General features: G+C 40.8%; 1 protein-coding gene across 9 annotated transcripts in view; it reads left to right on the top strand.

Moving 5' to 3' along the window:
- ZNF385B (zinc finger protein 385B) overlaps positions 1-20,009 on the top strand; it is a 369,586-nt gene extending 349,577 nt beyond the window's left edge. For 8 of the 9 annotated variants that reach the window (XM_041721854.1, XM_041721856.1, XM_041721861.1 and 5 more), the window contains 4 exons: positions 15,340-15,585; positions 16,508-16,686; positions 17,246-17,347; positions 18,619-20,009. In XM_041721854.1, the coding sequence (XP_041577788.1) occupies positions 15,340-15,585; positions 16,508-16,686; positions 17,246-17,347; positions 18,619-18,834 (743 nt within the window). In that variant the 3' untranslated portion in view covers positions 18,835-20,009. The remainder of the gene's footprint in view (positions 1-15,339; positions 15,586-16,507; positions 16,687-17,245; positions 17,348-18,618) is intronic. The other variant, XM_041721855.1, reaches the window with a different exon arrangement.
- The last annotated feature ends 201 nt before the right edge of the window (positions 20,010-20,210 follow it).

Below are 20,210 nucleotides of genomic sequence, written 5' to 3'. Positions count from 1 at the left end.
GCCAGCGCCAGCCTCAGTTCCTATCACCTAACAGATAGTCAACAGATGGTAGCCATAGAAAGCAACCGTTGTTCAAAGAAATTTCCCAACCCTGTCCTTTTGACTCTATGATCATTTCATGCCATGCTGCCATGCAACGGGACCCGTACTTACCTTCCTCTTTCTGTGCTTCTTTTATTATCTCATGCTAATTATTTACATTTGCGTTTCCCTTCCAGACGTTAAGGTTTGATTAGCCTGACTCTCCCCGTGGAACATGTGGTGATGGGCACTGAGGGGGGCACTTGATGGGATGAGCACTGGGTGTTATGCTATATGTTGGCAAATTGAACTCCAATAAAAAGAAATTTTTTTAAAAAAGAAATTAAAAAAAAAATGTGGAAGGACCTTCTTGGTCTTCTTCACATTGCTGTAAGTGGAGGAAATGTCTTTCTACTCCTTCTCCCACTGGTTAATGTATCTCAAATGTTATGGCCTCTGCAGCTTCAGGTCCTGCCCATGTTACATTAATGCCAGTAAGAAGAATTTCATGGGGAAGCCGTGGCACCTTCTTTAGTTTATGAACAGGGCAAGAGGACCCTGGTTAACTCCACCTTTGTCTCCCGTAAGGTGGATACCCCACCTCATAGGTCAGCAGTCTGTTCTATACACAGTTACAGTACTAAAAGCAACGACATCCCAACACATCTCCATTCATTGAGGGAGAAAACCAGGTGCTCCCTGTGGAGAAGCAGCCCCGCCTGGAGCCAGAGTGGGTTACTGAGGAGGCGAGCAGAGGGTGTAATCAGAATAGGAAACACGCTCCTGCCTGACAAGTGCCTGCTGGCATTTGTGTCAGTAAATGAGAAACTTGTCAGCCCATACATTTTATTTCTGGCTTCTTGTAAAAGAATGTTCGTAGTTTGCAATTTTTTAATAATTTTTGTATGCTATTAACTAGTTAGCCTCTAGAAAATGTGTGTTTTGTTTTCTTTCAAATAGGAAATGACATAAATTCTAGAATTTCTTGTCATAACAGAGATTATTTTATTCCTTGCTTGCAAATATTTGAACTTCTGTCACAGTTTCATGATGATTTGTACTCATTTAACTAGCAAAATAGCCATATTTAAGTCAAAGCAATTTGTCTTTCCTAGAACAATATCTTTGTTCTTAGTTCTGTTATTTTTACTCAGTGGAAATTAATTAGGGTATCATCATTTTGAGTGAAGGAAAATGTTTTTTATTTTATTCTTTTCAACAACAATTTTATCCAATCGTTTGATTAATCCATAAGACATAATGATTAATATCCAGTAAAAGTTTTTTTAAGTATTTTGAAGAACCACTAGTAGATGTTCTGTTTATGTTACCTATGGCATCTTAAATTGAGAGAACTCTTTTGGAAAGCAACGTCCTAGAATAAATAAAAAACCATATAAAAGTTCATTCTGTTGACTATTTAATTCCTCTTCTTATAATTTATACTAAAGAAATAATCCTAAATACAAAGCAAAAAAAATTAAAATGTACGAAAATGCCTACTATGGCAGTATTTGTATTTTTTTTAAATTTTTTTTCAGTATTTGTATTAAAGAAAAGTGGAAAGAAGATGATGAGGACTAGGGAAGTTATTTCAGTAAATTACTTATACCCAATAATCTATTAGGCAGCCTTACAGTACATAAAAGCAACATGAAAAATGCATGTAATACACTAAATAGAAAGCTACAAAATGGTTTGTCCATGCATGTGTTTGCAGGTATTTATTAAGTGCTTACTGAGTACTCTGCATCCTGCTAGGCCCGGGCTGTGTGATGGTGAATCAGCAGACTTGGGCTTTGCCCTCGTGAGAGCATCCAGGATAAATGCTGAACAAGTGATGACAAGCTAAATGAAAAGAGAGAGAGGCTGACCTTGTCTGAGAAGGAAAGGAAGTCCCAGGCAGAGGATTTAGGCTCTCTCTGCCTGGTGGGAAAGAAGTTGGCCATGGAAATGGGGGCCCCAGTTCGGAAGGTGGAAGGGAAGAGGATTCCCGCCAGGGGAACCAGTACTCCACAGGACTCGAGATGTGAAAGACTGCGTGGTGTATAGAATTGAAGCACTGAGAGGACACTTGGGGATAAGGAAGGGATTTCAGGATGTTGGTAAAAAAGTGGTTGAAAATGATGGAACGGAAAGAAGGCAGCATGAAGTGATGGGCATAAACACAGAGGTCCTGAACCTCTTTTGGTGCTAGGGATTCCTGTGGCCTAGTCTCAGAGTGACGTTTTTATTTGTTTTCATTGTTATTTTTAAGTAATCTCTGCAACCAGCGTGGGGCACGAACTCACCACCCCAAGATCAAGAGTCACATGCTCCACTGACTGAGCTAGCCAGGCGCCCATCAGAATGATGTTTTTGTTTTGTTTTGTTGTTGTTGTTGTTGTTGTTTTATGATAGTCATACAGAGAGAGAGAGAGAGGCAGAGACACAGGCAGAGGGAGAAGCAGGCTCCATGCAGGGAGCCCGATGTGGGATTCGATCCTGGGTCTCCAGGATCGCGCCCTGGGCCAAAGGCAGGCGCCAAACTGCTGCGCCACCCAGGGATCCCCAGAATGATGTTTTTAAAGCCATAAAAGGAAACTTATACTTTTACAAAGAAAATCAATTACACTGAATACAGTGGCCAAATTTTTATTATGATATAGTGACATAGCAATGATGCTTTAAATAAGATCTAACAACGGGTCCGATAGCTACGATAATTTTGAAGTAACGTGAGGCATAAACATTTCAAGATTTTTATGACAACTGTAGTATATGATGAAAATATCTTATTTCTGTCAGTGGGCAAAGTCGCAGGTGCCATCAAGATGGCTATTTTTGCCTTCATTTATCGTTGAAGAAAATGCTAAATTTCAATCAGAGATAAATGAAAGTGAAGATATAAGTGAAGATATGGGGGGTTTTGCCCCCAAGTTCATGGATTCTGTGAACTCATGGGCCCCTTGGGAGTCTGTAGACCACCCCCCACCTCCGCAGGTTAAAAACTCCTGTTTAGGGGCACCAGGGCAGCTCAGTTGGTTGGATGTTTGCCTTCGACTCAGGTCGTGATCTTTGGGTCCTAGGATCAAGCCACATGTTGGGCTGCCCACTCAGCAGAGAGCCTGCTTCTCCAAACTCTCTCCTGCTTGTGCCCTCTCTCTCTCTCTCTCTCTCTCTCTCTTTCTCTCAAATACTCTCTCTCTCTCTCAAATACTCAAATAAGTAAAATCTTTAAAACAACAACTCCTGTTCGTGTGGGAGGTTTATAGAGTTTTTTTTTTCTCTATTTCTACATACTGTGTTCTTTGCATGATAACTGCCAATGACTTGATGAGTTAATATATCTCAGGGCACAGGGAGGATGGGAAATAAACTTATAGCCATAGGGCCCCCCGTCACAGTATTCCTAAAGAATCTAGGTAATGAGAAACTCTACACAGACCCCTTTAGGTGTCCAGGCCTCTTGAATTAACATCACTTTTTAAAGGAAACTTTCTATGATCAACTGATTTTCTTCTGCAACCCATAGCCTTAAATATAAAGCCAGCTTTGACAGTTTCATAAGAAAGCATCAGATTGAATTCAGGCACAAATGCTAGACTCAAGATGTAAAAGTGTGATTGGCCTTTAGCAACATATTTTTAAAAGGATTACTAGCTTTCCTACACTGGGACCGCCCAGCCACTGAAAGTGCGATCTCCTTAGGACAGGCAGGCCCCAGTTAGGTCCATAAAGAGAGACAGCCCACTCCTAGCTCCCTGGAACAGCCGGAGGCAATGGGATTGTTTGCTGAAAGTAAATTTTTTTTAAAATTTTCCCTAATAAATAAAAGTACATTTCTTAGATGAAGAAAGACAGTTTCCTCAATACCTCTCAGGTTGACCTTTCCCTTGTCACATTACCTGGAGTTTCAAAGCTAACCCCTAAATTCTGCATCGAGAAAGGATAGATGTGGGAGGAGCAGAATTCAGATGTTTTCCCTTATACCTTCTGAATCGATGTTTCCCCTGCAAAAGGCCATTCATCTAGGAGAAAAGAACCTGCTCCTCATTCCACCTAGAAAATCAGTTTTTAATCTTAGTCCTGGCTTTTGAATCGTTACTGGACCTGCTCCCTGAGGGACTTGATTTGAGTGATATGAGTTACTTATTCTATTTTCCATAATAAAGCTGCCTCAGAAATAACTGTTTCACATCTCGGGGTGACAAATCGGAAAAGGGGCAATTTTTCAACCTGAAGAGGTTGAAATATGATTTCTCTATTGTACAAGTCAAATAGCTGGAAAACCACACAAAATAGGAGAAAGCTGTTCATTAGATTCAAACTCTAGCACACAAGCCCTCTTTTGTGCTCCCTTAGGAAGGTGACATGTTCACTAGTACCGGCGCCGGCTCATTGATACGGAGCTGGGCTGCCAGCTGTTGGCATGGACATACTTGGAGATGTCACTGTTTTATCTGAGTGAGGGACTGGCAGCTTCTGCTCCCCAACAAAGTGGCCTGAAGGACAACAGGGCAGTTGTCCTGCAGAGGTAGGCAGGGACCATCATCTCCTGCAGATGGACCACAACATCCTGCAGGGTATAGCCCAGTGGCCAGAACCCAACTGACCTGGGCTTTCAAATGGAAAGAGCAGGATATCCTAAGTCTGGCAGAAAATGGAAGTACAGCAGCTGTTCTGAACTTACAAAATTGGTCACCAAACTTTCACGAGCCCTAAGTTACTTCAAATAAGTAAGCTCTTTTTGTTTTTTGTTTTTTTGTTTTTTTTTAAATAAGGATATATAGCTTCTGATTCAGTGAAGAGTCACTTTAGTTTATAGACCATTTTCCCTCCTTCCAGGATTAGTCTAAAGGCCAAGGTGTGAAAATAAGACATAAACATAGTTGATTAGGAATTAACAAGCTTTAAAAAAAAAAAAAAGGAATTAACAAGCTTAACAGTGATCAACGGTGCTTAAAGAGGCGGGATTTCTGGGATTTAGCTGGAGCCGTGTGAAGGGCCCCACCAGCATCAGTTGACCCAATGTATAATATTTGAGTGCTCTGAGAATTTTAAAAACTAGCTTTAATTTTCGTGTCTGTCCTTGGCTTCTTGTGTCTCTGGGCTTGTCACAACAGGACTCTGTTGTGTTTTCCACATCTGCAAAATGGCATAAGCCATATAGAAAACTCTTTGTTTCCAAAGGTTGTTTAACAGTTCACCCTCAAGTGAGGCATTGAGATCAGACATTGTCCAACAAGAAGTCCTGTGACTAATAAAGCAAACAGACTAACCTGCTAGGTGTTGTAAGATTAACCAGCCTATACTATGCTGGGTAATGCTTGAGGACATCTGGAATTAGATCAAATCTAAATGAGGAATCTAGTTAGAGAAGACTCCAAGTGTACCAGGTCCATCTCAGGCCACGTGGCATAAAGATTATGTGCCTTGAGGATCTGGACAGGCCGTAAGTGGTATCATCACTAAGATACAAAGTCTGCAAAATGACACTTTCAGGAACGGGTATCTATTACCTAAAAGAGTAAAGAAAATTAAATAATGGCATAGGTCCTAGTACTTGGAATTTCTTAAAGAACATTATTGCATGAATATATCTCCATCACGTAATGATTGATAGTGCAGATGAGTAGACTGTGATGTTATTCGTTTATGACTGCTTACAACATTGCCAAAATGGGCTGTCGAGCTACAAATCTCTGATGAGTCTCCAAACATAAGACCCACAGTGTTGCTATGACTGAAACCTTGCCATGACAACAGGATATCCATTTAGTCACGAAGAGGATGGGCTGTGCTTTGATATTTTGTTTTTACATGTGCTTTAGATTTTCTGGCATAGGTACATGCTTACTGTTTATATATATAAGTTTATGTAGGATTCCAAATAAGGAAGATAATAAAATCTATGGATTTGTTCATTTTATTGAATCAGAATATTGGACCTGGCACAATGTACTTGTTATGACTCTGTCCTAGTACATGTCAAGGTGACCCATTCTTAAACGAATTGTTCCAACCTCAGATGACATTAAATATTGATTGTATATATAATATATATCTTTAACAACGATACAAGTATTTTACATAATAGCAGAAATGTCTGTTCTATCTATATTTATTTCACTTTATGATTTAGCCATTAACAGTGAATTCCTAGTATTAATACTTGTGAGGCTAAAATGCACTGCGCTGAAATGAGCATTTCCTTATTTCAACATATTGGTTGCCCACCTATGGCTTTCCGTACCCTGGGCACAAAGGTGAATTAGGATACTGTTGCAGGACTCGAGGATCTCTCTACCTTGGTAACGATTTTAATTGTGAAAAAAATTATGCAAAACCAAAATACAATTATATGATTATGAGAGCATAGGCAAGGAAAGGAGAGAGGAGATGAGCTCAGGACTAGAGGCAGCAAGATCTAGAAAGAAGTTTTATGGCGATCCAGGGAGAATAATGAGGGCCTGAAATGAGGCAGTGGCACATGGTAGATGCTGAGGAAATGTCTGCTGGATAAAAAGTGAATAAGGCCAATAGAAGAAATATTTAGAAGATAATATCAATAAACTTAGGTCATTCATTAAACAGAGAAGATAAGAGAAGGAAGAATTCAGGAGTTCTTGATGACAGTTCTGCTGGACAGCGAGCAAGGTCATTGATTGATAGGGGGACTACTTGGAAGGGCCCCTATGTGGGGCTCATTCATTCAGTACCAGGCATGTTGAGTTTGAAACACCCATGAACCATCTAGAAATAGAAGTTCCAAAGACTATCAGGGGAAAAGGATCTTGAACTTGTGAGAAAGGTAGAGATTTCATCTATGGATTTAATGTGGTAGAAGAAGTTATTAGAGTGAATTAGATCCAAACGAGGACAAGAGTATGGTCTTGAGGAATGCCAACACGAGGGGCAGGCGAAAGAATAGGAGCTGGCGAAGGGGACCTAGAGTGAGCTGTTGTGGAGGTTGAGGGAGAAGCAGGCAAGGCCCATGTTTGTCAAGATCAAGGGGGAGAAGCATTTCAAGAAGGAACTTGGGCCCAATACGAGAGAAGACCGAAGAGAGACCATTGGTTTTGCAGGAGGGTAAAGATAGACGGGAAGAAAGGACGTAGATGAGCCACTTCACATGACCACTTCATGTTCTGCACCAAAGGGAAGATAGATGGAAGATTCCAGGAGTGAACCAAGTCAGGGAATGGCTTTTGGAACGTGGAAGTCTCAGCATTTTGTAAACAGAAAGAACCCAATGGAAAGAAAGTAGCCAGAACTGTAGGAAGGAGAGAAGAAACATAAAAGATACCATAAAGCTTTTCATCAGAGGTGTAAAGAAAATAGGTGCAAATGGAAGAAAATGTAATATCAGAGGCAAACTCATCCAGCTTCCTCGTTTCTGTGAGAAACAGGAAACCAGATGTTTGTTTGCTAATGAGAAGTTGGTGATATTGGTAGGGAACTTAAAAAGAAAGATGTGGTTTCCATGGGGAAGCTGACTGTGTTTATTCCCATTATAAGATCACTTTTTTCCCATTTGTTGGTCTGATTTATTGACCTGTTCTTCAGGTATAGAAGTTTTCACTATTATGTTTCTAATTTAAGCAAATCTAATCTGTAAGATTATAAAATTTTAAAATAAGGATGTGTAGTTATTGCCTTGCCAAGACAGCTATGCTTTCAAAAAAAAAAAAAAAAAGAAAAGAAAAGAAAACTCTTAAAAAGAGAGAGAGAAGCAACCAAAAGAGACTGTTAATGATAGAGAACAGACTGAGGGTTGATGGAAGGAGGTGGGTGGGGGATGGGCCGGATGGGTCATGGAGATTAAGGAAAGCACTTGGTTTGATGAGCACTGGGTGTTGTTTTAAGTGATGGATCGCTAAATTTTATTCCAGAAACCAATATCACACTGTAGGTTAATTAAATAAAATTTAAATTTGAAAAAAAAAAACACTTTTAAACAGTGCATTCAAATTATTGCCAAATTTTTCAAGGTTTTTTTGCACATACCTTTCAGGAAAACAGCCAATAAATAAAAGGGGGTAACTGACTGTTGTATCTGATCATTATATGTGATGTTGGTCTTTTCTTGCTGCTCCTTTAGGCAGGTGCACACCTGTTATGCTACTAATGAAGCCCCTTTCCTTTGCACCCACCAATATAGTGATGCTCTAGCATCTGTACATCGCTTATTACATTTTGTTTTGCAAAGAACGCCAAGGTACTAAATTGGCTTATTCATCTGGCGGCTTATGTGCTGCTGCCCCTTCCCCCCACCCACCAAATCTATGAACTGTCTTAATGCAATTCCACTTTAAACTTTAAATTATCTGTCATCAGTTGGTGGTTTCCATCACTTTTACTGTGTCAAATGTGTAGATAAGGAGGGGATAAATGAAGCAAAGGGTTAGGAAATCTTCTACAGCACACCAATCAACAAACATACAGGTTTGCAGTGTTTTGGAGGGTTTTGTGGGGAGGGGGGTTCTGGCCTGATACAGAGCCCTATGGGCTTTTTAGTTTCATTTCTCACAAGACTGCACAACTGGCAAGGGAGTATGTACTGTGACTGACACCCATTAATTTCTCATTATTCAAAAGTGGGAAGATAAGACAGAGGAGAATGATTTCAGAATTCCTTATCAAAGTGAACTAACTTGGTTTAATGAGTGTTAAGCAGTAATGCGGGCATTGCTTTGTTTTTTGGAATAATAATGAGGTGTTGGACAAGGTGCTTGTGAATGCAGGAAAGAATATGAGCAGCAGCCCTTTCACTGCATGCCTCTGCTACTAGTTCTCTTTAGTGAAATATTAAGTATTATTAAGTATAGAAAGGAAAATTTAATTGTACCAAGAAGTGACAAGCAGTATATTTCAGTGACCTCAGAAAGTATAAAGAACAATTCTGTTAAAGTTGTGACCTTGGTTTGCCGAGCACTTTTCTCAAGGTAAAAAAGGGGGGGAGGGAGCACAAGATTTGACCAAGAATTTCACAAAAAAAGGTTATATAATTGGCCAACAAAAATAGGCAAAGGTGTTCGATACCATTAGTCAGTAGGGACATAGAAATGAAAACCTCAGTGAGACGCCACCACACCTCCACCCGAGTGGCTAAAACCAAAAGGAGTGACAGTATTGATACCATGTGTTAGGGAGGCTGTACCACAATTGGAATTCTCATGCATTGCTGGGAGGAAAACAAATCACAACCACCGTTGTGGAAAACTGTCTTTATATTTTTAAAGATTTTATTTATTTATTTGAGATAAAGCAAGAAACATAGAGCTTGCACACACACGCACAAGCAGGGGGAGGGCAGAGGGAGAAGCAGCCTCCCTCTGCTTCTCCCTCTCCCTCTGCAGCTGCCCCCCCCCATGCTTGCTCTCTGTCAGACAAATAAATAAATAAAATCTTCTAAAAAGAGAGAGCGAGAGAAAGCCTGTGATTATTGTAAAGTTTACTTCTTACTACTGGTAAAAGTGTTTTTAACTCTCAAAAGTGCATTTAGTTCAAGAGTTTGCTCCCCTTCAGAATTCAGGATTTTTAAAAAATTACTTTGAAACACAAATCATTAATCCTACAAGAAGATATTCAACCCCTTTGATATAAAAAAAAATGCAAATCAAATTAACAACGAGGCACTCTGTTTCATCTGTCAGATTGGCCCAGGCAATGGGTAGGTAGGCTGGTGAAGGTACAGGGAAGCTGGCACTCTCCTACAGAGCTCGGAAGTATTAATCTGTGAACCCCTCTGGGGCGCAGTCTGGCAATGCGCAGCACACGTCCAAAAACGCACATGCTCCTCTTTGTGTGTTTTGTGCCAGCAGCTCCTCTTCAAAGGTTAGGTCCTGAGGAAATCATTAGGCAGGTATACAGAGATGTCTACACACAATGCTGTTTATCAAACTGGTTTATTGACTATGTGACTTCAGTGGAGCATGAGCGTGATGGCCTGTTACTCCTGGAATAGCCCTTTCTCACTCCTCCAAGACATTATCAGAGATCAGAAAGTCTGGCCTTATTCAAACTTCAGGCTCTTACGCAACTGAACACTTCCTTCTTCCCAGCTCAGGTTGGACCATGGGAAAGGGCATAGTCTGCTCCTCCCTGCTGCCCCAGCCTAGAATTTCTAGTTCTTGCCCTTCCCAACTGTTAGGGTTAGGAGGAGGAATGAGAGAAGAAATCACGCCAAATGTTTTTGTACTTAACGACAGTCTCTGATGCTCACTGCATGGCAGGTGTCCAGATGCTGTCTGTCTCTCGAGGACCATGGGTAAGGGCTTCATGTGGTTCTTCCAGTCCTTCCTCAGCTCCTGCCACCAGAGAAGTCTGCTCCTCAGCCTCCTGCTGCCAGGGTCCTGGTGATCAGCCTTCCTGCCGGTTACCAACAACAGGGCTCAAGCTTGACCACCTTTCAGGATGTCCAGTTCATTCAACCTTGACATGCCAGACTGAGGTTACAGGTCCTTCAACTTCTGACCTTTCTTGGTCCAGATCATCTGTCCCCAACCTTCCTCTCCCCTACCTGGCATGAGGGGCAGGTCGCCAAGATCAGGAGCTAGCAGACTGAAAAATGAAATGCCAGTGTCCTTTCTTACATGCCCGTCTAGTTGTACTACTTGGGCTGGATTCAGAAGCATCCAACCCAGGCAGAATGATACCTGTGAGCCCTCCAGTACTTAGATGCTCCAGGAATGTGCATGGTAGGATGTTGGTAGCCTGCATTCTGTGTCCTCTTATAAATGCCACATGTTTGTGTCTGGGGGTTCCTTGGGGACTTACTCTAAGATGCTGAGATACTTGATGCCAATTGCTTGCGGTTTGGGCAGGTTTCCTTTGTTCTGAGGCCACCAAACTCCTATTTCAATATCTTGTTAACACCATAAAAGTGCAAACCACAAATAACCCAAATATCTAAGGTTGGTTGAATAAATTATAGTACATGCATATAAGTGAATATAATTTGTTATAAATCATGATCCAATTCTACATTTACTGACATGGAAAGATATTCTTGATTTATTGCTAATGAAAAATGTTAGCAATGGCGGTTTGTCTTTTCACATTTATTACTGCGTGAACAGTATGAAATAACACTTATAATTCTAATAATCTAGGTCAAGTGTTGGCAAACTACTACCTGTGGGCTAAATCTAGCCTGCTGCCTATTTTTGTAAATAAAGTTTGCTTAGATCACAGCCACGCTGGTGGCTGCTTTCCTACTAGAATAGCAAAACTTAGTAGCTACAACCGAAACAGTATGGCCTACAAAGCTTAATATATTTTACCATCTGGTAAAACTTTTTACAGAAAAAGTTTCCTGATTTTTATTTTAGGTGATAGAATCACGGGTGATTTTAAAAAAATTTTGTCTGACTTTGCTTTCTACATTGAACACAAATTTATTATATAAAATATGTATGCTATTAAACCATTGAAACCCAGTTAGAAGAAATTTATGTGAATAACATTAAACTGAAGCGTAAACCTTGTAAGTGGAATCATAAAAATTGGGTTATAGCTCCCAAAATTCTACTTCAAAATATAAGATCTACAATGTAGTTAGAATATTATTTTGATTGTATTTTAAATTAAGACTTATATATGGACATGAGTCTTCCAGTTACCCACAGGATTAGTGTCTGAAAGCTGCTTCCAGAACTTCTGGCCTGTTCTTTTCATCTGTGTTAGCTTATTAGTCCTCTGAAGCTGTTTGAATAATATAACACTAAGTTTGATGAACAGGTGGGTTAACCAGAGTAACATTGTAGAGTCAAAAATAACTGTGACAAATAAATATTGAAGACTGATTTCCTTCACGTGGTTTATTGGCTAGATATGAAAACAGTTCTAAAATGAGAGGTTTCCAAAATGCTTAGAACTTTGGAAAATAAGTAAATCAATGTGGAACCTTCCAAGACAGCTACTTTGAAGAATTAAATTTGCTTGGATGCATAAATTACAGATATTTGTTACAGAGGGCAATTCTGATGTAGCTAAGCAAATTTTGCTTCAAAGACTTATAGGGTAAAACCTTAAAAAAGGCAGTTGAGTACTCAGAAAATAATGAAGACAGTCAGAAGACCCGCTAATTAACACTAGGTGAGGGAATACTTGAAAACGGAATTCACATTGACCAGAAGTTCCAGATGACATGCATCTTTATTAAAAGAAGCAGAAGTAAACAGTACATTCATTAAATTTTCAAATACACAAAGTAAAGAGGCTTTAAAAAATGCCAACAAGAAAAATAACAAAATGGATTTTCATAAAAATATAAAGCCATTAAAATGAGAAATAATAAAGTTAGGCTTTGAAGCTTATAAATGTGTACATCCAGGAAAGAAAATGCCCAAATCTAAATATATTATTGCGTTGGTGATTTTAGGATCTGCTTTATCGAGCAGCTAGAATGTCCTGAATCTGATGGAACCATTTACACGTTTTCAGAGTCAAGATTTATCCCTGTATTCACAAACATTAAGGCTCTGGCCTATCCAGAGGATAAAACGTAAGACCTATTTTATGTAAGTGGTAAATATACCATATCTCTTAATATTTTTAAAGGTAAATGGCCTCTCTTAGTATCCATTTTACTAGTTTTAAGATATTCTCTATCTTCTGGTTCAATTTTCTTTTATAATAACAATTCTCATCCCACTTGTTGCCATCATCTATGCTGAGCTAGCAGCTCTCGGCAAGCAAACCCCAAGCATTCTAACACCTAAGCATTTCCTCATGTTTCTGCTCTAACCCCTCACTTCCTACTTCTCACCTCACCTTACGCTTCTCTAAATCTGACCTTCAAATCCTGGCCAAAATATCACTTCCTTTATGAAGAATGTCTCTTTCTTCCCAACCAGAAGAAATCATTTCCTGCTCCATGCTGTCATGCCTCTTACTAGTTTCTATCATAAATCAGAGATCTCTGAATATCTCATTTCCCCTGCTAAACTTTTATTTTCTTAAAGTCTATACCTACTTTATTTATTATTCTCTTCAGTGTCTAGCACATTGTCAGCAATTAGCATTTTGTTAAGATTTATTTGCTAATGAATAGAAGACCTCTTTTGAAAAGGAGAGATGAAAGGAAATCTGTTTAGTTTTCTTAAAGAAATAGGAATAGAGAGAAAAAGATAATTTTGTCCGTCTTCTCAATGCAACCTGAATCAGATGCTTGTTGAACCGGATAGATATTTTCATTTAAGGCAAATATGCTTTCAAACTAAACAAAACCACGGTTTTATCACATCTCCAGTGACTACCGTATGCCATTTATGTTGTTAATGGCATATGAAGTCCACCTTTTGTGCAAGAGGAATAATACACTACCCAGTGAATAGTTAGAGAAAGTATCATGCTCATTTATGCCACCTGCTAATCTGTGGGATATTATTCAATTTTGATGGTCCTTAGTTTTCTCATCTTTAAGCTAGAAATAATTATTTTCAGCCTTACCTATTTCACAAGTTTGTTGTGAGAGATAATAAGACAATGTAAGTGATGACACTTTGTAAATTGTAACATTCTGTATAAATGTAAGAGTATATGAGAGAGATCAGTATAAAGGACAATAAAATAAATGTGCATAAGAGAGAATGAGTAAATAACTAAAACAGGTCAGTTTCTTGAGGTGAAATTTATATGAAATGTGATATGCTTGAAGTAAAGATTTTGCTATGCAATAACTTGAGTTTCCTTCGACAAGAAACTGAGTAATTCCATAGGAGCAAATGTTAAGATTACCGGATTAGTTCACTGTTTTGTGAGTTCTATGAAATCCTGAAATCACTCTGAGGGATCCTTATGGATGAGAGAGTTCCAAGCCTGAAATAATCTTCAATCTAATGTACTTACTAATACCACTTTAGGAAGATTGATTTTATTTCCTTCTCTCATACTATGGAGGTCAGTTTAGTAAAAGTCTAAGATCTTGTCCATCATACTTTATGGCATCCTGAAGTTTTAATAAACTTGCTGAAAAAAAGAATATAAATTGTGAAGTCCAAGAATTCATCTGTAGAATCCCTGCTGGTCTTGACCTGGATGGACCTAATGCAGGAAAAAAGGATGGAAATCAAGTGTTGATCCCTAAATCAAACAAGTAGAAATATGATCTCCCATTATTTTTGAGGCATATGAAAGCTTTGGTGTTACCCCAGATGCAGAACGGACACACTATCATGTTGCTATTCCCCTAGTCACTCCTTCCCTGTCGGTGGTCCAGGCCATGGCATACAGCTCCAAATTAGCTAGGAAAATTAACAAATAAGTTTCAGTTTTAATTTCTTTCCTCTCTTAATAAGAGTTTATCAGCACATCAGTAGACATTTTCCAAGAGCACCAGCTCTACTCAGCTTAAATGTGTGATGGGTTGGGCTGTTGCCTGAGCATTTCCCATTTCTTTCCCAAAGATGCCGCTGAACAGAACCTGTCTTGAATAGCACATGAGCCCCGAAGAGTTCAATCGTATTAAAATCACTCTGACCCTTCTTAGAACTTGCACCATGGGCCTTGACAATTGGAAGCATTTCAGAGCTACATGATCAAAATGCCAAGATGTCTATAAATTATTTGGCTAATCCTCATATTTTGCTTATGGTTAATGTCATTACTCAAAACTTAAAATTTGGGGGTGCCTGGCTGGCTCAACCAGTAGAACATGCCACTCTTGATCTCAGGGTTGTGAGTTTGAGCCCCATGCTGGGGATAGAGTTTACTTTAAAAAAAAAAAAAGCTTATAATATAGACTGGCAGTAATAAATATCATGAATGAAATCTTTGCATCTTGGATTTTAGGTAAATTTCTCTGCCATTCAAAGAGCAGCAAAACTTAACTAACTATAACCAAAATCAACCATGTTTCTTCCCTCACCACTACCGCAACATCCCAAAGTTAAAATGCTAACTTGGCATAAAAATTGAATGTTAACTGTATATTCATGTCATAATTAAAGCACGAATAGTCAAATGAAGCTAGCTAATGACTTATTTCATGTTATCATCATATCATGTACTCATATTGGCAAGTAGTGGGTTTTCTCATCCATTAAAGACTTCCCTGGAGCACAGTTTACAACTCAAGGGTATCAGAAAGTTACCTGCTACCAGTGGGAGAAAAAAAGTCATTTTCCGTAAGTCATCATCTTGGAGTGAGCTGACATTGGATATCAATGGCATGGAGTTCTTTTTCAGTGAAGTTCAATGAACTAAAATCTGTGCTGGAGATTAAAGCTACATATAGAAATCAAATCTCTATCTTTAATTCTTTTATGTCAATTTGCCTGTGTTGATAATGCTGTATGAAGCTTTAATATGATTTCTCTGTGTCTCTCTTAGAAGATAAAGGAAAGTTAAAAGCCAACAGTTGCATTCAGCCATCAAGCTCTGAAGGGGGCTCGTTTCTCCTCAAATCTGGCACAACACCCTTGCCACCTGGAGCAGCCACTTCTCCCTCGAAGAGCACAAATGGAGCTCCTGGTACTGTTTCTGAATCAGAAGAAGAAAAAGCCAAAAAATTACTGTATTGTTCACTATGCAAAGTAGCTGTGAACTCCCTGTCACAGCTAGAGGCACACAACACAGGTTAGCAGCTATCATTTGAATTTAAATAGCGTTTATAACAAAACCCAACTTCTCCCATCAGAATACCATATCTTTTGTTGTTCAAACGTTAGATTTGTTCAGTGTCTTCTCTGCTTTTTTGATTCAAAGGAGTGATTTTAAGAAAATATGATATAATAACTTTGGAAACAGCAAGGCAAAAGTTTAAAGCAAATTGGAGATAAAACTTATTCTTATTTTCTCAAAGGCATCTAATATTTCCCCAAACTCATTACGATGAAGTGACAGAGATAAAGACAAATATCTATGCACAATGTTCACTGCAACACACTTAGAAAAAAGGAGAAACAATTTAAAAGTCCCTCAGTAGGGAAATGTCAAATACATTATAGTAACCCAACATGAAAGAATATATTACTAAGGCATTAAAATGTAATTATTTTTTTAAAAAATACACGATTTGCCATGCGAAATTGTCAGGATATTTAACTAGCATGGTCCCAATTTTGAAAATAGATATTTTCTTTTGGTATATAAACAAAACAAAACCTGAAAAAAATGAAATAAAATCATCACAGTGGTTATCTCTGAGAGGTGAAAATACAGGGTAATCTTTATTTTCTTATGCTTCTCTATATTTTCCATATTTTCTTTGTAATATACTCCTGTTTTCCCATTTTTTTACAAAACGTATCGAATGATCAGCCTGAAATAATCTTCATTATTTGAAGATTATCAAATAATCTTCAAACAATAAAAACATTATTGTTTATCATAAATAAAAAGTGTCTATAATAAGCATTAAAATGATCATTAAAAACAAAAAAGCAATGAGAAATTCAACCCGAAGATAAACTTCTCAAGGATAAGAAAGCAAAGAGCTATTCGTGTATCTATTCGGGTCTTAAGTAGCTATTTTACACTATGTCTCCTTCTGTCTTAGGATCTAAACACAAGACCATGGTTGAAGCTCGTAATGGGGCTGGTCCAATTAAGTCCTATCCTAGACCTGGATCAAGATTAAAGATGCAGAATGGCAGTAAGGGCTCCGGACTACAGAACAAGACATTTCATTGTGAAATCTGTGACGTTCATGTTAATTCAGAAATTCAACTCAAGCAGGTAATGTGTCCTGAATTAGTATTCACTGTTGTTTGGGTCGCCACTTGCTTGTGTATCTAACCTGCATAATGGTTCCCACTGTGCTCACAGATAAATTTACTAACCTTTTCACGATGCATACGGTATACAACATGCAAGTGCTAGTGGAAGAAAAAGTTAGTACTGAATACTTGTGCACCTACTTCTATTATACGTCAGATCCAGGCTAGGCGTCAGGGACAGACAGACGAATAAAAGCGTTCACCCTGGAGCTCGTGGTCAGTCGAGCAGGAACTTCTGGAAGGCAAGATGTTCAGCCCGTCTCTCAAAGACCAAAATCTGGTTTGGGAGACAGACTCATGGGTCACGATGGTCACAACAGGCAAAGCAGGGTAAGTATGCCAGAGAAAGAGAAGGAAAGAGAGACATTGCGACTGAGTGAGGAGCAAGTCTTCGTTTTGAGAGCCCAGTGGGCCCGGAGCTGAGGATGGCGTGACCCGCTACCTCTATCTAGGAAATAGATTTTACATGGAATTAAGCTCACATTTAGATTCAGCTAATGCATCAAACTCTTTTTCAGCACATTTCTAGCCGAAGGCATAAGGATCGGGTTGCTGGGAAACCACTGAAGCCGAAATACAGCCCTTACAACAAACTCCAGCGGAGCCCGAGCATTTTAGCGGTAAGTTCACCTCACCTGCTCACCTGTTTTGTGGGTCCACCTTGCTGGCTCAGGCCCTCAGGAGAGCCTCGGGACCAAGCGGTCCTGGGGGGTTTTGAATTGCAGTAGCCCCCTTAGATGGAAGTGTAGACGGAACCCCTTAGTCCCTGCTGTAGGACACCTGCAGGCCCTGCTTTAAGAGCTAACACCTTACTGTTTACCAGAATCTTTTCAAAAGCCAACTTTCTTTAGCATATAAAGAAGAATTAAGGCCCAGGAACACAGACAAGTAATCCTGAGGAGCCCTGGACTGTGTTGAATCTGGGAAGCAGGCTTGCTTTCCTAAAACAAAACTGCATCCATTTGATGCCCTCCCCCGTTCTGGGGGCGGGCTCCCCCACCGTTCCCTCTCTCCAGAAAGTACAGTGGGTGTTTGTATTACTGTCTCCTTCCTTGTCCAGCAGCCACGTTGGTGTCAGCCTGACCTACCTGCTCTCAGTAGGCGCTGTTTTCAGTTCCTTTGCAAAAATACCCAGGGGCGCCTGCACTAGATGCCCTAGAAATCCCCAGATGGCTGCATTCCAGGCTCTCCCTGGGACTTAGCCCAGTGGGCCTTCTGTTGGAGGTTGAGGCGGGACTGGCCAGCTGGTGCTCCTGGCCTCTGCAGAGCCCCCATGCCACACTGCCAGCAGGTGTTCGGTGCCTCCCCCACACCCAGCGCTCAGAGCTTCTCCTGATTGCAAAAGAGAGAAATTAAGGACTGATTTACTTCTGGGGAAGATTGCACGTTGGGATTCCTTTAAAAAGAGAGTGTTTCTAGTTCGCTTACCCGACCGAACTTCGAGTTGGCGGCAGTTTTTCAGGGCCTGCGACTGTGTCCGTGGCAGGGAGAGGGGTGCGCACTGTCTTCCTGACGCTCAGCAGGCCCCTGAGTCTGGAACCCAGCCGCTCGCCCAGTGCGGCTCTTCTCCAAAGAGAGGGAAGGGTCAGGCATGCCCCCCATCTGTCTCAAGGCTGCCCTGTGGTTTCCGAGGTGCCCTGCGGGAGACCTCCTGGCCGTGCGGGTGCGGCTGGTGCCTGGGCGAAGCAGCGGCGCCCAGCAGCGCCCGCGTGGGTGCGGGGCGGCCAGATGCACGAGTGGGTGCGGGGCGGCCAGATGCACGAGTGGGTGCGGGGCGGGTGCGGGTGCGGGGGGGCGGGTGCGCAGGGAGCCGGGCCCCAGGGCCGCAGGGCGGGGAGCTGTCCGCGGTGCTGACCGGGCCCGGCCCCGCCGCCCTTGTCTGCCTCACCAGGCCAAGCTCGCCTTCCAGAAGGACCTGATGAAGCCTCTGGCCCCGGCCTTCCTGTCCTCGCCGCTGGCGGCGGCGGCCGTGTCCTCGGCCCTGTCGCTGCCGCCCCGGCCGTCCGCGTCGCTCTTCCAGGCCGCGGCCCTCCCGCCCGCCCTGCTGCGGCCCGGCCACGGGCCCATCCGCGCCACGCCCGCCTCCATCCTCTTCGCACCCTACTGACCGACCGCGCGGGCGGAGCTGGGGCCGGGCCGGGCCGGGGCCTCCACACCGAGGAGTCACTGGGCTCAGGAGGGCCTCTAGGGCGCGCCCGCCTTAGGGACCCAGCAGCACACCCTCTGCCCTACCCCCCGCCCCCCCTTCATGCATCCCAGATCACTGGTTTCTTGCACATGTATGGGTCAGAAAGCAAAACAACACAAAACGCATCTATCTACCACCCTCTGACTCCGTTTCCATGGGTGTGACCTGGCTGAGAAACGATAAGGAATAGCTGTTTCCTGACAGACTTGAAAACTGGGGGGGTCTTCCTCACACGGCTGTAAATAACTCTGGAATCCAACTGGGCACATTCTAGTGTGGAACAAAAACAGATGAACACAAGTGCTCGCTTGTGGACACCATCTTAACCCAACGGATCACAATGTTTTCTTTTACGGTGTACCCTTGTCCACGGGGATCGTGTACTGTTTTAGGCCTAGTACTGTTGTATCCTGTGTAGTACTAGTTCTGTATCTCTTGTCTGAACTCAACTTTTTTTAGTTGCTGTGTAAATGTTAGGAAGCAAAGTAGCTTTGAATTTTCTCTCTAAGAGAACAAAAAAGATAAAGCAATGTATTTTCTTTCTTTCACGTTTTATTTGGTGATATTTAAAAGAACTAGAAAGCCATATAACATAGCTATAATTACTACCTGTTTGCTATTTTTGTTTAACTTATTTTGTAGCTTCCTCACTAGTTTGAGTTGCTAAGCAAATGTAGACAACCAGAAAAAGCGCTTCCTAAGTTGTTGCACACTCTTGCACCTCTTGTGCATTCTGCAAGGAGACAATGAATCCATGTATTTCTACGTAATAATCTTCATTTTTAACCTGTTTTCATTTGTAATGATGCTACATAATTTTGTGGCTCCCTAATGCAATAATGTACAGAAGATAAAAAAAAATTTATAATTGAACAATTTGTCTTTCTGTTCACTGGATATGTTGCAGGTCACGCTCCCATGCCCCCCTTTCTAAACTGATATCAACAAGACTGGAATGTTTGTGGTATCAGGGGCAAGAGGTATCATAAAACAACAAAATAGAGTGAACTCTTTTAGAGCATCTATATCTGCAATCTGTAAATGGTAAAATGTCTGTGTATTTTTTTAAATGTACCTTTTCAATAAAAATACAAAAAGTAAAAATCTGTTTGTGTTTTCAAAGTTATTTTCTCCTGAGACACCTCCAATTTGAAATCATCTGATGAACGATTTTCAGTAGGTGCAAAGATTGCTCCTTATGTATGTAGCATTTTTCAGCTCTTGAAGCATTTTTATTTGTCATGTTTATTCATTACTCTTCACAGCATCTGCATGAGGTAAGACTTTACTGCTCT

Source organism: Vulpes lagopus, chromosome 11, assembly GCF_018345385.1.
Source record: "Vulpes lagopus strain Blue_001 chromosome 11, ASM1834538v1, whole genome shotgun sequence".
NCBI classification, from domain to species: domain Eukaryota; kingdom Metazoa; phylum Chordata; class Mammalia; order Carnivora; family Canidae; genus Vulpes; species Vulpes lagopus.
Note: the sequence above shows the minus strand (reverse complement) of the source record. Positions and strands in the feature narration are given on the sequence as shown.